This window comes from Rhinolophus hipposideros (genome assembly GCF_964194185.1).
Source record: "Rhinolophus hipposideros genome assembly, chromosome: 17".
NCBI classification, from domain to species: Eukaryota; Metazoa; Chordata; class Mammalia; order Chiroptera; family Rhinolophidae; genus Rhinolophus; species Rhinolophus hipposideros.
In genome coordinates, this window is record NC_138063.1 from 7,412,914 (window position 1) to 7,431,019 (window position 18,106).

The 18,106-nt window shown below is 39.6% G+C and overlaps 1 protein-coding gene across 2 annotated transcripts; it reads left to right on the forward strand.

Annotated features, from left to right (window-relative positions):
- The first annotated feature begins 327 nt into the window (after positions 1–327).
- Positions 328–15,356, forward strand: DSEL (dermatan sulfate epimerase like). Of its 2 annotated transcripts, XM_081078722.1 has the most exons (3): positions 328–455; positions 1,267–5,798; positions 6,403–15,356. In XM_081078722.1, exon 2 carries the CDS (start codon positions 2,151–2,153, stop codon positions 5,787–5,789), a length of 3,639 nt encoding a protein of 1,212 aa, XP_080934848.1. In that variant the 5' UTR covers positions 328–455; positions 1,267–2,150; the 3' UTR covers positions 5,790–5,798; positions 6,403–15,356. The 2 variants fall into 2 exon arrangements, with proteins under 2 accessions (XP_080934848.1, XP_080934847.1); XM_081078721.1 differs by having other exon boundaries at positions 1,267–15,356.
- The last annotated feature ends 2,750 nt before the right edge of the window (positions 15,357–18,106 follow it).

Sequence of the window (18,106 nt, forward strand, 5' to 3'; positions counted from 1 at the left end):
CCCCGCCCGAAGCCCCGCCCCGGCCCCGCCCCGGCTGGTTCCCGCTCCTCCCCCGGCCCGCGTCCCCGTATCTCGCTCTCCCCCGGCAGCGCGGCCGGAGCTGGCACCGAGGAACGGCGGCGGCGGCGGCGGCATCGCGGCTCGGGGACGCGGGCGCTGCGCTGGACACGGCGTCCCTGAGAGCGCCTGCCGCGCGCGGATCGGCCTCCCGCGGGCCCGGGCGGCCGGGCAACGTCCGGCGTTCCCCGAGGGCGGGCGTGTCGGTGCTGCGCGGGGCGGGGGCCGAGCGCGGGGCCGCAGCCTGTTGGCGCTGCTGGCGCTCCGGGCGGGGGGCGCGGGGCTCCGTGCGGGGCCCGCCGGCCCGGCTTCCTGTGCGGAGCAGTTTTCTCCAACTCCGCGCCTCTGCATCCTTGGGGCCCAACGCTGCCGGGACACCCTGTCCGGATCTGTCGAAGGTAAGTGGACTTGGCCATCTAGGGGGGCCTTGTCCCAAACCACAGCCAGCGTTCGGGGATGGGGACTGGAGCTTGGGGGCGGCATGTTCGGAGGGAGCGCCCTGAAAAAATGCAACAGGCGGGGCGGATCGGGAAACTCCTAGCGTTAACGTTTCCCACAGAGAGACTTGTCCAGGACTGAAACTTGGGTAGGTTCTTCCAATCCGAAGACGGGCAGAGCGAAGCTGCTCCTTAAGTCTGGGTCTGAGCTCCCTCTGGTGGCTCCTTGTAAGGATGGAGGAGGAGGCTACAGGTGAGATGGGAGCCCAAATGCCTTTCGTTGCCCCCACACGTTGTCGTGATTTCTCCTTTGACGAAAGGGACTGGTCTTAGCTCCCCCCTTGCAAAGATTCCATGAAAGCTCAACACTTCAGCCGGAACCAGAAAAGGTCCTTTCAACTTTGCTGTTTGTCCCCGAGCCCTTTGTGACCCAAAGAACGAGAAGGATAGCAGGACTCATCTCTGTGGTAAGGGTATTTGAATAAAAATATCTTCAGTGACTAAAGCAAGCCGCAGTTAAACATAAATACTGTTGGGAAAGTTAGATCTTGTAGCTGCTTGTCATCTGCCACTATGCATTGTTATCCAACTGTGCGTACATGTAAAAGTATAAAGAGAAAAAGAATCACTTGAGCTAACTTAGATTATACGTAATAACAGATTTTATTGTGATTCTGAAATGTCTGTCAAGTAGAACACTTAATTCATCAGTTTATATCCACTCCCAGCATACCTGTAGCCTCAGAGAATTTCTTTTTTTCCCCCCTGCCAGAAAGGAGTGACATGAGAAAGGAACAGAAAAGAGACGTCATTCTTGGTGAAAGGGGAGTTTTCTTTCCCAGTTGGTGGTTACTTCACGACCGGAAGAGAAGTACCTAGGTGGCTGAAGAGATTAGATTTTTCTAGCTGTGCAGATGAAGCTGATAAAAGAAGACACGGACGTGCTTTCTCTGGGTGACAATAGGCTGATGAGTAAGAAAGGCTGAAAAAGACAGATTTGGAATGAGGGCAGGAATTTTGAGTTTTTTGAAACTAAGGAGGACTGTGAACACTGTTGAGGGTGTTTTTCTCCCAAAATGGAAGAAGAAAAAATTCTGAAAGCAAGAAATGTAAAAAGTTGAGAGGTATAACAACTGAGCCCACTCCAAGAATTTTAGTACTCTCACCTTCTCTGGGCAAACATGCACAAGGGCATCATACATGTTTGGTGATCGCACTGCAGGTGATGGTGTCCTATGCGAGGAATGACTTCTTCATTTGCATTTTGGAGCGCTATTTCTTTTCTATACAATATGTGTTTTGACTCTTCCTGTTAGATAGATTTATGCAAAGGAAGTACATCCTGAATTCGTAGTATATTTGACTCACTATAGCAGTGTTCTCTGTGTGATATGGAAAAACTAGAGTTTTTAACATTCCTTGAAGTTTTATTGGAAGCAAAACTGTCAGGGAAATAGATACACAGTGTAAGTTTTCTCTTTTTTGGCAACTGCACTTGCTTTGAATGAGCCGAATGTCAGCTGGATTTCACAGCATAAGCGATTTATAGTCTTTGTTTTATCAAGGCCTTAATGTATGTTTTATACAAAGCAGCTGGGAAACGCATTGAACACTGTTTGACATGAATGCATAAGGAAAGGAAATCCCCGATGGATCATGGCGTTAATGTTTACAGGACATTTCTTATTTTTAGCATTAGTGACGTTTGCTTTCTCTACTTTTGAGGAATCTGTAAGCAATTACTCTGACTGGGCAGTTTTCACAGATGATCTGGATCAGTTTAAGACGCAGAAGGTGCAAGATTTCAGACCCAGCCAAAAGCTGAAGAAAAGTATGCTTCATCCCAGTTTATATTTTGATGCCGGAGAAATCCAAGCAATGAGACAAAAGTCTCGCACAAGCCATTTGCATCTTTTTAGAGCGATCAGAAGTGCAGTGACAGTGATGCTGTCCAACCCGACATACTACCTACCTCCACCCAAGCATGCTGATTTTGCTGCCAAGTGGAATGAAATTTACGGGAACAATCTGCCTCCTTTAGCACTGTACTGTTTGTTATGCCCAGACGACAAAGTTGCCTTTGAATTTGCCTTGGAATATATGGACCGGATGGTTGGCTACAAAGACTGGCTAGTTGAGAACGCTCCAGGGGATGAGGTTCCAGTTGGCCATTCCTTAACAGGTTTTGCCACTGCCTTTGACTTTTTGTATAACTTACTAGATGATGCTCGAAGACAAAAATACCTGGAAAAAATATGGGTGATTACTGAGGAAATGTATGAGTATTCCAAGGTCCGCTCATGGGGCAAACAGCTTCTCCATAACCACCAAGCTACTAATATGATAGCATTACTCACTGGGGCCTTGGTGACTGGGGTGGATAAAGGATCTGAAGTAAATTTATGGAAACAGGTCGTGGTAGATGTGATGGAAAAGACGATGTTTCTGTTGAATCATATTGTCGACGGCTCTTTGGATGAAGGTGTGGCCTATGGAAGCTACACAGCTAAATCAGTCACGCAGTATGTTTTTCTGGCCCAGCGCCATTTTAATATCAACAACTTGGATAATAACTGGTTAAAAATGCACTTTTGGTTCTATTACGCTACCCTTTTACCAGGCTTCCAAAGAACTGTGGGCATAGCGGATTCCAACTATAATTGGTTTTATGGTCCAGAGAGCCAGTTGGTTTTTTTGGATAAATTCATCTTAAAGAATGGAGCCGGAAATTGGTTAGCTCAGCAAATTAGAAGGCACCGACCTAAAGACGGCCCGATGGTCCCCTCCACTGCCCAGAGGTGGAGTACTCTTCACACTGAATTCATCTGGTATGATCCCCAGCTCACCCCACAGCCTCCTTCTGAATACGGTACTGCAAAAATGCACATGTTCCCTAACTGGGGTGTTGTCACTTACGGGGCTGGGTTACCAAATACACAGACCAACACCTTTGTGTCCTTTAAATCTGGGAAGCTAGGAGGTCGAGCTGTGTATGACATAGTTCACTTTCAGCCATACTCCTGGATCGATGGGTGGAGAAGCTTTAATCCAGGACATGAACATCCAGACCAGAACTCATTTACTTTTGCCCCCAACGGGCAAGTATTTGTGTCCGAAGCTCTCTATGGACCCAAGCTGAGCCACCTGAACAACGTACTGGTGTTTGCCCCATCGCCCACAAGCCAGTGTAATAAGCCCTGGGAAGGTCAGCTGGGAGAATGTGCACAGTGGCTCAAGTGGACCAGTGAGGAGGTTGGTGACGCAGCAGGGGAAATCATTACTGCCTCTCAGCATGGGGAAATGATATTTGTGAGTGGGGAGGCAGCCTCTGCTTACTCTTCAGCCATGAAGCTGAAGAGCGTGTATCGCGCTCTGCTTCTCTTAAACTCTCAGACTTTGTTAGTGGTTGATCACATTGAGAGGCAAGACGATTCCCCAATAAAATCTGTCAGTGCCTTCTTTCACAACCTGGATATTGATTTTAAGTACATCCCCTACAGGTTTATGAACAGGTATAATGGGGCCATGATGGACGTGTGGGATGCACACTACAAAATGTTTTGGTTTGATCATCGTGGCAGCAGCCCTGCTGCGAGTATACAGGAAGCAGAGCAAGCCGCTGAATTTAAGAAGCGGTGGACTCAATTTGTGAATGTTACATTTCAGATGGAGTCCACACTCACACGAATCGCGTATGTCTTTTATGGGCCATATGTCAATGTTTCCAGCTGCAGATTTACTGATGATTCCAACTCTGGACTTCAGATTTCACTCAATGTCAATAATACTGAACACGTTGTTTCCATTGTCACTGACTATCATAACCTGAACACGAGATTCAACTACCTGGGATTTGGTGGCTTTGCCCATGTGGCAGGTCAGGGCCAAATAACCCGATTTGGTTTGGGCACTCAAGCAATAGCAAAGCCCATAAGACATGATACAGTTATTTTTCCCTTTGGATTTAAATTTAATATAGCGATTGGGTTGATTTTGTGCATTAGCTTGTTGATTTTAACTTTTCAGTGGCGGTTTTACCTTTCTTTTAGAAAGCTGATGCGATGGATCCTAATACTTGTTATTGCCTTGTGGTTTATTGAGCTGCTGGATGTATGGAGCACTTGTACTCAGCCCATCTGTGCAAAATGGGCAAGGATGGAGGCTGAGCCAAGTGCTGAGTCTTTGTCTCCCCAAGGGCACCGCATCGATCTTCCAGATGTCGTCATTACCTCACTTCCTGGTTCAGGAGCTGAAATTCTCAAACAACTTTTTTTCAACAGTAGTGATTTTCTCTATATCAGGGTTCCCACAGCCTACATGGATATCCCTGACACTGAACTTGAAATCGACTCATTTGTAGACGCCTGTGAATGGAAGGCAGCTGATATCCGTAGTGTGCATTTCCGTTTGCTGCGAGGCTGGTTGCAGTCTTTGGTCCATGACACGAAGCTGCATTTGCAAAACATTCATCTGCATGAACCCAGTCGGGGCAGACTGGCCCAATATTTTACAGTGAATAAGGACAAAAAAAGAAAATTGAAAAGGAGAGAGTCTTTGCCAGAACAAAGAAGTAGAATGAAAGGCGCCTTTGACAGAGATGCTGAATATATCCGGGCTCTGAGGAGACACCTGGTTTACTATCCTAGTGCCCGGCCTGTACTCAGTTTAAGCAGTGGGAGTTGGACCTTAAAACTTCATTTTTTTCAGGAAGTTTTGGGAGCTTCGCTGAGGGCACTGTACGTAGTAAGGGACCCTCGGGCATGGATTTATTCATTGCTGTACAGTAGCAAACCAAGTCTGTACTCTCTGAAGAATGTACCGGGGCACTTAGCCAAACTGTTTCAAGTAGATGGAGGGAAAGGCAGATGTAGCTTGAATGAGGGCTACGCTCCTGAATATGAATCGTTAAGGAAAGAATTATCAAAATCCAAGTCAGATGCGGTCTCCCTGTTGTCTCATTTGTGGCTGGCAAACACAGAAGCAGCCCTGAGAATAAACGCGGATTTGCTGCCTACCAGCTACCAGCTGATCAAGTTTGAAGACATTGTGCATTTTCCTCAGAAAACCACGGAAAGGATTTTTGCCTTTCTTGGAATTCCTTTGTCTCCTGCTAGTTTAAACCAAATATTGTTTGCCACCTCCACAAACCTTTTCTATCTTCCCTACGAAGGGGAAATATCACCAAGTAACACTAATGTTTGGAAACATAACTTGCCTAGAGATGAAATTAACCTGATTGAAAACATCTGTTGGACACTGATGGACCGTCTAGGATATCCAAAGTTTATGGACTAAATGCTGCAGGTCAGCAGAGATTTGCACTAATACTCCCAGCCCAGTATGTGGCCATGAATTAGAAGAGTGTGTTTATTCTTGTATTGTGTGTGTGTGTGTGTGTGTGTGTGTGTGTGTGTGTGTGTGAGTTACTTGCACAGAGATTATTTTAAAAGTAGGCTCCATATTTGGCCTAGCAGGATCAATCTTTATGTCAACCCCTTTCCTTACCTTTGTTTCTGAATTTTTGTCCTGCTAAAATATTTCCACTACAGAGGTGTAGATGAAGTTATATTGTGGTCAGGGGAGGTAGGGAGGTTTTAAAGTTGTTTGTCTAACTCTCTCCTTCATCTGCAACTCTGCCGATCTGTCTTGGAACTTCAAACACTGCTAAAGGCCTTGCCATTGTTGATTTACCCAAGCATCCCCTTTTTTCGAGATGGACTACAAACATTCTTCTAACACATTTATCCTGCACAAGAAAAAAAAAAGGAAAAAAATCCTTTTCCGTGTATCATGGTCAACGATATCACCGGGGAAATAGTGAAAGCTCCTATCAGAACTCAGAACTATAGGATTCGTTCTGGAAAATACACATGGAAATCCAGAGGGATTTTTTTTTTTTTTTTTGCAGGAACAGTTACTTACCTGAAACCCCTCCTTCAAATTTTCTACTTTGAAGTAATAAGAAGTAAGTCTTTGAATAATCTGGATGCCAAGGGCTGGTGGAGACATTTTCGACCTGCTTGTCAGTTTAAAACTCTTTTTTGCCTCAAAGCTACAGCTGCTCACCTTCACACCACTCCTACTCTGTCCTTTCTGTCACTGCCGTGGGAAACAATCCATAGTTACTAATTGCTAAACTCTCAATTTTTGTGGAGATTTTTGTCCCCCTCCCCCCCATGATTCAGTTTGCATGAAAGCCTGACACAGACGTAGAATCCAATTTCTTTTTGTGGAACTATCACTATATGACTCAAAGGAAGCGCTGCCCCTTCTGCCAGTATTTTTTTAGCCTGGAATCAGAATTGGAAAACTGCCTGACTTATCTTGCCTGCCTTTGAATGAGACTGCCACAGACTGCCAGTGTCTGCAAAAGTCGAACGCAAATGGGAGATGATGTCAGAGGCATCTGTTTCCTTTACCATCTGCATCTTATTATAAATGTAGTCGTCACAAAGTGTGGTTCATTTTCTTTTGGTAGGCTCTGAAATCAAAATGCTACCCCATTAAAAGCCAGTGGAGTAATTACAGTGTATTGGATGAAAACCATTAGGCAGTGTCGGGACTTGATGAAAATCTCTGTACAGATTGCTGTCTTCCTGATGTTTCAAACTGTCGTTCCCCCAAGCTCTCTAACACTTGGGAGTCTGTCATTCTGACCTAGATAAAAGTGGTTCTCTCTCAGTAGTTTGTTATTGTGTCAAAATGTGCCTCCAGAGTGATAAAGCTATGGATATGTTACATTCCAGTTAAACCTAACTTGGCTGTCATTATTTTTTCCCCATTCTGGTGTGAATACAGATTGCTCCTCCTCCCCCCATATTTACTTCTTCACAGAACTCTCACTGCTTTCTAACAGTGTCAAAATGAATGAAAATCATATTAATATAGGTTGAGAGGGCAACTGAACACCTGAATCTACACTGTTAATTTTCAAGGAAGATCTTCCTATCTCAGGGTTATCAACAAGAATGTACAATTGCTTCGTGGGTGATAACACTATTTCCATTATTGGTCAGAGTTTCCATGTTTGCTTTTCATTCCCAGGATGTGTGATCTTGAATGAGATCCAATAAAAAGGCTTTGGGGTGGCAGAATATTAGATCTGATCAAGGTAAGAATTAGAAATGTGTGCAGCAAATAACCAAGAAGAAAGCAGGAGTTTTACCACTGCCTCTTTTAAAATTGTACAGAAACACGCCCACCGGCAGAAAAGAGCCAGACTGAGTATGTGGAGGAATTGGGGGAGAGGTAGGAAGTATGAAAACGTAATAGTTTTGCGAATGAATATGGGAACGTATTATTATTGACAGCTAAAGATAGGGACACGTTTAACAAAATGATCTTCACAGGGTATCCTAACTTGCACCCACACATAGCAAAATCAAATTTCTATCTCTGCTTCCCCACTGCCACCCCAAGGGAAAGTTTGCCGGAGGAGAAGACCTATTTGCAGATCCCTCTGTGAGGAGTGTTCTCCGTGGGTGAGGGAAGGCACAGCCACCACACGTGCACACTTGGGACCCCCTCCCATCATCTCAGTATGTAAGGTGACTGAGTCTCTCCAAACATCCAGTTCCTGTATCTTAGGGTATAATCCTAGGAAAAAATCGAATAGACTTCACTTATTTTTATTTTTACCTTGAAAATAAAACAATTATCAGGATGTGACACTTTCAAAGGAAACACTTATAAAATGTCTGTGAAATCAGTCCCTTTCTTCATTAACTTCCCCAAACTTAGACCCAACTGGGATAAAAGCTTCTATTAAAATAAGAGCATTTAAATTTGAGACTTTCAAAGAACATGGTAATTTTGTGGATGAAATTAATAGAAGTAAATATAGTGGTAGTAATCTGGTGAAATAATGCAGATTATTCCTGATGAAATAGGCCATATCAAGAGTTGAATTTAATGAAAATTCCAGGAAGGATAGGAAATGGGAGAATCTGTTCAGGACAAGGAAGATAAATGTTGTAATTTATAGAAACCGAGAGAGGAACACGTTTTAAGGAGATGACACAAGAATACACACACATTAGTCCTAGACACCATGCATTAGACATTTGATTAGCTGGTTTATTAGAGAGGAGAATCATTAGTAAATACCTGGCAAGAATGGAATAAGTATGTCAAATCCCCAAGGCATGGCAGAGGACCCACCCTCAGAAAATAGATTCAAAGAAAGAACCTGTCCACACACACTGGTATGTTTTGAAATGCTACCCCTCCTCTCTGCACTTACTTTTGATTGGCGTTGTTTATCAACAGAGGTTTTGGTGCATTCAAAAAAGAACCTAGACATACTTGATGTATAAAGTATATCACATCCAATTGAGTAGATATTAAGAGCAGTTCTTAAATTGCTATGTTTGATTGGCTTGACTAACTGATAGAATATTCACTGATTAATTTAGGGAAAACTTAATAGAAGGCAGTATGTTCTAGAGGTAAGAAAGCTGAATATTCTAAGACCTATCAAGGAAGGGAGCTTAATATTCTAAGATATGTCGAAAAATTTAGTACGTGAGCTATTTACTGCTTATTTTAGTGACCAAAATATGTTTACTATATTTAAACAGCTGCTAAGGCCATTTATTTTTTCAGTACTTGACTAGTATCATCATTTCCCTTCATGTTGGAAGAAAAGTCCCAATAATATTTTAAGAACTTAATGAGTAATTTTTTTTTTGCACAAAAGATAGGAATTTCAATAAATTCTAACATTCTCTACCTTGTAAATACTTGAGCTATAATTTATATGAGCTTATGTTGTGTTTAGTCCCAGAAACATGTCTAATTGATTCTGTTTCTAAAGATGGGTTCAACTAAGGCTTCCAAACCATGGAGTTTTTTTGTTTGTTTGTTTGTTTGTTTTGTGTGTGTGTGTGTGTATTTTTTTTTCCTTTAACACTTTCTAGTTATGCCACAAAGAAACCATATACTGACGATCATAAAGTAGTTTATTGGCACTATATGTATAACAAGACTCCTCTATTCATAAATAAATAAAAATATGAAAGCAACTTGGCTATCGTTGGGAGAATTTGTAACAGCCCTCTACTTTAGGTTTTGGGTGACTGTGCTAGGATTTGTTTGGAGCCCCGAAGGCAGAAGATAGGGAATGTGGGACAAGATGAATATTGACGCACAGTCTCACAATTTCAGCCACTAAACTTCCACCCTCCAGGGCTGGATAAGGCTTGCCTCTGCTCTCCTAATTTAACTTCAAGTCTTGTCCCTGACATACACTCAGTCAATTTTATTCTTCTACCTACATCGTCCCCTCTCACTAAATGGCAAGAACACCCCGTACTACCGATATGTACTGGGCTCTACGTCTGCCGCTCCTGACACTGGTAGGTAAAGTGTCCATTCAACCCTGATGTCACTAAAAAGAGGATTCGTACAGGTTGCTTGAGATATTCCAAGGAGATGGTGCATGAGGTTGGCATGGTGAAGATACTTTTTTTTTTTGTAAGAGAGCTATCGTGAATTAGTCTCAATATATGCTACACATGAACCACAGGATTTATTGTATCTCATTACAATCCTCGCAAGAACTCTGTATGGTATTTATTTTACAGATACATTTGAAACCCTTATTATCTCTATAGGAATTGTGCTTTGGTGAAAGAATTTTGAGCAGATTTACAATTCCTCCATCAATTCACTTATACACCATATTTTGGGGGTATTTTGTGGTATTGCTTAGCATGAAGGAAGAACAAAAATTGGTTGACTATGACCTTTTCCTGTGTGGAATTGGCAGTCTCTCTAGAGATGGCAAAATGAGTAGGAATTGATCAGGAAGACCAGAGAGGTGTATGGCAACTAGTGATTACCGCTGGACAAACGGCGCGGGGAAGCGTTATGTGTTCTGTAATAGACATGGTTTATGTATTTATTTCTGAAGTGGTGGTTATGAGATAAGGGAGAAGTTTACCAGGTTAGAGGGAGTTTTTGGTAAATTTGGGTAGAGATCATATATTATTTCCTTAATTAGGTTTTGGCCCTATAGTTGTCATAGCATGTCCTATCAATTTCCAAAAAAGAAATGCAAATAGAACAAAATCACTGACACTTGCTGTCTCCCCATGCCCACTCACAACTACCCCAGCACATTTCTAACGAAGAAGCTTGGTCTCTAATTGAATATCAACGGGCCTGAAGAGCACGTGGTCTGAGTGGTGGGCATGCCGGTCGTTGCTAATGATGACCAGAAGAGGGAAACCCCTCCTTCACCCGGGCTCCAGCTGGCCAACAGCACCTCCTCTCCGTCCCTTCCAGATGCACACTGCCAGGCACAGGTACGAGCAGTGGGAATGCGATGGCCAGCAGAACACACATGAGCCGACCTCCAAGGAACTGGCCATCTAGTGGGGACTGTGAAGGATCAGGTTCACAGCCGCATATCACGGTGGTCCCAGCAACAAAGGGCCACCACCAAGTGCAAGTGAATCCTTTTGTCAAATCTGCGATTCACAAATACTTAATTAGAATTCATTTTAGGAAAATAACGATCTGTTGTTCTCTTCCTGACCTTGTAAATAATACCAGAAGGAAGGAAAGGAAGGAGAGAGGGAGGGAAAGTGGGAAAGAGGGAAGAAAAGAAGGGTGTCTAGGAGGATAGAAAAAGAAACTGGGAATCTACACCTGAACACAGATAGGAAAGTGCACAGTGTAATCATTTCTGTAACAATTGTGTTAATTATTGTATGAACTACTTGATCATCTCTTTGAAATTTAGTGTAGTTAATTCTTGGGGAAAAGGATAAATTATAATCTGAGCACATCTTCATAGTACATTGCAATTGCTTTCTGTTTTCTTTAAACTATTTCTGTAGTTCTCTGACTCTCTTGAGATGAAATGTAATTTTGTTGTTGTTGTTGAATTTCACCGAAGTGTCTCAGGTTTCCAAATTTCATAGGTATATGGTGTTCTCTCCTTTTTCTCCCTCTCTACAAACTTGGGATAGGTACACTGTTCTTAATGATTTAAACGTTCATGCACATGTGACATCCATTTCTCTTTTTGGAAACCAGTTCAGCCCCCATCACTCACTTTCTCATTTAGTAAATGAGCAATATGTAATCTCTAATCCCTGCATTAAAATCTGGCACCCTTCTATGAACGATACATAAGACACTTCTTACCTTGTTCATTGTATAATGCAAATGATGCTCTATCCCCTGTTGTACTACAATGAAAGATTACTGTCCAATTTTATCGGTATTTACTGTTTTATTAATAATTATGTAGTCATTTATCCCTCTGCCTTGTTCCAAAAGATTAATTTTGTTGTAGATTGGTTTAAAGTTCCTGGAATTGTAAAATATGGCTATTTTACCTATATTAATCCATTTTAATTTGAGGCCTTACTGTGATATTTCACAAAACTTTAAAGGGGGATTTATTTATGTGTATGAGAACACATAATACAACCAAGCAATGATGAAACTGCTTTCCTAAGATACCCATGAAAAGACAAATGAATATAAAGAATGCAGTTAATAAAAGTTAACTGCACACAAACAAAATCTGTTTTTACTCTTCATTTTCAAACACTAAACTGAGTGCCCTAGCTAATTCAATGTTAACTAGAACACAGCATGCTTGCAGTTGGCATATGTGCACCAGTGAACTTGGGGTTATTTCTCCCTAGAGTTACCAAAATAAACTGAAATATACACACACTCAGTTATATGAGCTTTGAAATTAGGAAAAAAACAATGCAAATGCTCAGGTCATTAGATACTGAGTATGAGATCCTAGGCAAGTTTCTTCATTTTTAATCCTCATTTTCTCATCTGTAAAACTCAGAGTTGATGCAAGGATTAAATAAAGTGGTGTGAAAATTAACAGAACAGTATTTGTTTCCTCTTTGTGATCACCTCCGATTTTCTAGTCTTAATGAAATATATATACAGAGAGGTGTTTCCTTTGATTCTGTTATTATATGTGATGCACCATTTTCCCAATGAGAAGATACTAAAAAACTTTTCACATAATTTGAGCATACATAGTTAAGATATATACACAGACAGACCTATATATGACAGACCTCTTTTAGTTTTTAATGTATTAATTGAGTTGCACTAACATGAACAATTAATAATTATACAATTAATATGTTGCTTTGGAAATACTTTTTATGTACATATTTTCAGAAAAAAAATATTCCAACATTCACTTCAACGTCTTCATCATTTCAAGAGCCATGTTTTGAGTTTTTTTTCAGAGCATATTGTTCTACTTCTGAGTTTTATTGAGACAGAGAACTTTTTGAATTGAAGTATGATGCTGTCACTCAAAATGTTATTCTGTGTTACAAGTGCCATTTGAAAAACATTCAACATAACTTTGTATTCATGCCTTCATTCAGGAGATACATAATTGTGATTTCTATATTGTAACTATTTTGCCTGTTTTAATTTCTCCACTTGTTTATTATGAACTATGCATAACAGCTGAGCATGTCTAAGAGTATGTGTGAACATGACATTTTCTCTGCTGGCTGTGGTGGAGCAAGTGGAAACTGATCAGAGGTAGAATATGCAAATTACATATAAATGTGTATATATGACGGTTGTTCATCTTAAGGCCATACATAACAGGATTGTATCAACGTAAAATGATCTATGTAGAATAATTCTTTCTGTTAATTTGCATGTCATTCACTCATATAATTTGGGTTGGAGTAAAAGTATATTCTCTGGTTGGTGCTTTGTAAGTTTGGATGCTCTCTTTTCCATGGCTGTAGATTGGGACCCAGGAGTAAATTCCAGAGGCTCCAGCCAGAAAGTTAGCCTTCCAGCAAAGAATGCTAGAGAGCATGTACCTCTCCATTGGGACCAAGCGCCATAGACCTATAATAGAAGGGTTCACATCCTTGGTAGAGAGGGATTCCTTTTCTGTGGTTGGTTTCTCCTAGATATTGCTGTCCATACCCTTGCTGTGGTTCACTGTATGCAGATTAGAAAACACATTGTGTTAATCCTTGCATATGCCCGCTTTGCTGTCCCCATTTATCAAATTGTAGGTATTATGGATATGCGACATATGTTACATTAATGTGGTTGAGACTGAAAATATGTGTAGACCCTTTCTGGGAAATGAGAGGCCGTCCTCTATGATATTGATAAGTTTCTGTGACGAGAGGTGGGATTTAGTGTCAAAATTCATATACTGTACTCACACACTGTACTATATGGTGAAAAGCATAAAATATATGCACTCTATTAATAAAATGGATGCGAGTACACCTACCATCTACTCCGAGAAATGCCCAGTAATAGAAGCTAAGCCTTTTGTGTGACCCATTACTAGCACATGCTTCTGTTACCACCAACTTCCGCAGAGATAATGTTTATCCTGGATTTTGTGTCTACCATTCCCTAGCTTTTCTTTATAGCTCCAGCACTAGTCTCTCTCCTTATCAACATATTGTAGATATTTGCATGTTTTTAAACTTGATGTAAACAATAACGTACTGCATGCATTCTTATGCAACTTGCTTTACTTTGTCCAAGATTGTGTCTAATGCATGTTGATGCTTGAAGATGGAGATCACTTATTTTCAACATGGTACTGTTCCATGATATACATATGCCATTATCTGAGCATAACGTATTTTATCTTTTATCCTGTTAGTGGATTTGGGGAATATTTCTAATTTTTGCAAATGCAAACTTTATATAAAAAATTCTCATATATGTTCGATAAGGCACATATACAAGAATCTTGTCATTGTCTTTTTTATACCCAGAAAGTTCCCACCAACCCCCATCCCAGCCTCCTTCCTGGTATGTGAGTATACCGGTATATACCCAGGGCTAAAAGCATATCCTCAACTATTCTAGACAATGCCAAATTACTATTTTTCCAGATTGCCCATACAAATTGCCATTATAAACAAGTTTCTTTTGCTGCACATTTTCTCTTGTATTTGTGATTCTTAGACTTAATATTTTATACATGAACACAGTAATCCTTATTTTTTTCCATTTGTGTGTCTTTTATGAAATGAAATTCATGTCCTGTATCCATTTCTTATTGAGTTCATGTTTTTTCTTATCAATTCATTGAAGTTTTCCATATATTATTAATAATAAATAGTCCATTTCTGGTTATATGTATTGTAACTGTTTGACTTACATTTTTATGATCTTTGTACTATCACTTTTGTCATACACAGGTGTCCTTAATTTGAATGTAAGCAAATATTTCAGTGTTTTATTATTTATAGTTTTTCTTTGGCATCTTAGTAAAGAATCTTTCTTAAAGTCTTGGCACTAGAAACATTCTCCTCTATTTTTGGCTAAGCATTTTAATTTCTTTTTTTTTTTTTAATCGGTTGTCTGTTGCTGCATATCAAAATTACCACAAACTTAATGGCTTAAGACAACACACGTTTATTATCTCGCAGTTTCTGTGGGTCAGGAATCCATGATTTAACTGGGTCCTCTGTGCGGGGTCTTCCACAAGGCTGCACAGATTGCTGGCTGGCACTGGGATCTCATCTGACACCTAGAAAAGCATCTGCTTCCAAGCTCGGTGGTTGTTGGCAGGATTCAATTCTTTGTGGGTTGGTGGACTAAAAGTCCCGGTTCTTTTCTGGCTATTGGCTGGAGACCACCCTCAGTCAATTGCCATGTGGGCTTCTCCATGTTGCAGTTTACTTCATGAAAGCCAGGATGGGAGAGAATCGGTAGAGAAAGTGCTAACAATGTAGAGTAGCCATGGGAGTGACACTGGTCAGCTTCAGTTAGAAGCCAGTCACAGGTCCCAGCCCACCCAAGGGGGAGGGGTTTCATAAGGGCATGAATACCAGGAGGTGTAATAATTGGGGTCATTGCAGAGTCTTATTGCCCACAGATTTTGTCTTTATATTTAAATAGTTAACCTGCTTTATATTAATTGTGTTGATTCTGAGATATATATATATATATATATATATATATAATATTATATATAAATATATATAATATATAATATATGTGTATATTATATATATGTGTATGTATGTGTGTGTGTGTGTGTGTGTATACATATATATATATACATATATATATATATATATACTTTTTTTTCTTTTTTTCCTGTATGAATAACCTGTTATCCTGGACTGAAAAGATTGAAAACCCTTTTCTTTCCCACTGCCCTCCAATGCTATGTCTACATGTCAGGTCCTTATATTTTCTGAGCTCTCTATTCCACTGGCAAATGGAATTTGATTATGCCAATGACAGTGCCACACTTTCACAATTACTATAGTCTTTTTGTTAGCTTTGAAATCTGGCATGGCAAGTAGGTTTGTTGTCTTTTTTCTCATTTTGTCTTAGATTTTCTTAAGTTTTGTTCTTCCATATGCATTTTAGACTTAGTTTTCAGTTTCTCAAAGCAAACAAAGAACAATACATGTTAATTGTAAATGCATTGCATCAATTTTGGGAGAATTGACCTGTTACATTAATCAGTCCCTATTCCTGAGCATGATCTGTCTCTCCTTTTATATATTACTTGTTAATCCTTTGATAGATTTAAGTCTGAGCACTTTATATATATTGTTATTAAAGTGAATGACATTTATTTTAATTATGTTCTAACTGATGCTAGCATATATAATAGAAAATGCAATGGATTTTTATGTTTTTTATATTATATCAGGGACCTCATTAATTCCTCTTACTAGTTTAATAATTTACATGTAAATTCTTTGGAAATACTTATATAGATGGTTTTGCAATCTGTAATTAATAATCATTGTATTTTCTTCCTTTCATTCATGCATAATGAGATGTATTCATTGCTTTTGCTGCATTTATTGTGATAATCATATATTTCTTTGCCTTTATCTGTTAATGTGAAAATATTATTATCTGTAGTATATGAAAATATATTTTTTCTTTGAGATTAAACCAAACTTGGTTTGCTATGATAAATCTAGCCTGAGAATGAGTCATTATATTTGTATATGTTGCTGGATTGAGTTTGTTAATAATTAATTTAAGATGTTACCATCAACATTTGTAATTGTGATTTTCTTATACTGTACTAGTCTCATTTGGAAGTCAACATAGCTTTTACATAAAATAAGTTGAGGATGTTTTATTTTTATATTCTTATATTCTTTAGAAGAGTTTGCATGAGATTGAAATGATCTACTACTAGAACATTTGTTACAACTCATTTTTAAAACCAAGCAACTATTGTGTTTTCTTTGCAGGAATATTTTGACTACATACGCAATTTTATTTAACGGTTATAGGCTTATTTTATTTAGCTCACATATTTTTTTTTGAAGCCTATTTTGGCAACTTATGTTTCTAAAGAATTTGTGCTTTTCTTTTAATTTTTCACATTTATTGACCTAAATTTGTTCAATATGCATTCTGCTGCCTCTCTTAGTATCCCCCCCCACCCCATACACATGCGCTGCTTTTTTTTTTCATCCCTAATATCGAGTATGCATGTCTTCTTGTTGTTCTTGGTGGTTTTAGCTGGTGGACATTGACCAAATTAATAATAATAATAATAATAATAATAATAGGTCATATAATTAAATTGCCTTTTATGTAAGTCTTATCAAAGCTAACTTTCAACTTTTTTTCCCGTTATTCCTATCTACTATTTTACAGATATTTGTTATTGCGTAACTTTGGCTCCTGGCCTTACATATTTTCTTCATTCAATTTTATTGATTTTCTCTGATTTCCTATTGCTATTTTCGTAGCTTTAATTATATGGCCTATTATTTTTTTGTCCATGTCCATCACCAAAACCCACCAGGAACAAACTGAATTTACTGTTTTTTATAGTAAGAGGGATTTAAATCGTATAACTTTGCTCTAAATTAGCTGCTGTCAGAAAGTGGGGGTAATTCTAAGATTGGGTATCTGAATAAATCTTATCTAGAAGCAGAGAAGAGTAGAGCGAGGCTGAATCTCTATTTGGTAAAGAAATAGCCATCACTCATTATCTGGGAGAGAGGGATGTGAAGTATTCTGTGGTTTGAAAAGTGTTTATGTTTTTTTCTGTATACCAACATGATTAGGGAGTGGTCGTGCTTTTGTCTGCATGCACCACAGTCACAGAGTTGCTTTGTTCTTTCGAATTTATTATGTTTAACAGGAGGACACCAGGCCTGGCTGAGGGCGGCAGGCCAGCTCGGGATGTCAGGAGCTGTTTTGTTTTGTTTTGCTTTCCATTCTCATGTTAAAATACTTATTCTTTCTACTATGTTCATTTAGAGCTATCAGTTTACTTCTAAAACTACGTGCTTGTATCCACACATTTTAATATATAGTTTTTCCATTATTCCTTCTAAGTATTTTCTGAATTCCAGTATGATCTCTGATCTGAGTGTGAGTATTAATTTGTGTATTTATAGTGTAGAGGTTCTCTAAGTTATCTCCTGTTGTCACTTTTTATCTTCAATATGTTGCATTCAGAAACTATGGACGGTATAGCATAAATTTTGTGAAATGTAAGACTCTCTGCCTGGATATGGACAGGTATCTGATAAATTTTCATAAACGCTCCATTTGTTCTGTAAGATAATGGATATTTTCCACTTGTTGGGTATGATGTTCTAAAAATGCCTGCTGGAACT

Excerpts from the sequence above, each read along its gene's own strand:
- DSEL (XM_081078721.1), top strand. The coding sequence starts at position 2,151 with ATGGCGTTAATGTTTACAGGACATTTCTTATTTTTAGCATTAGTGACG.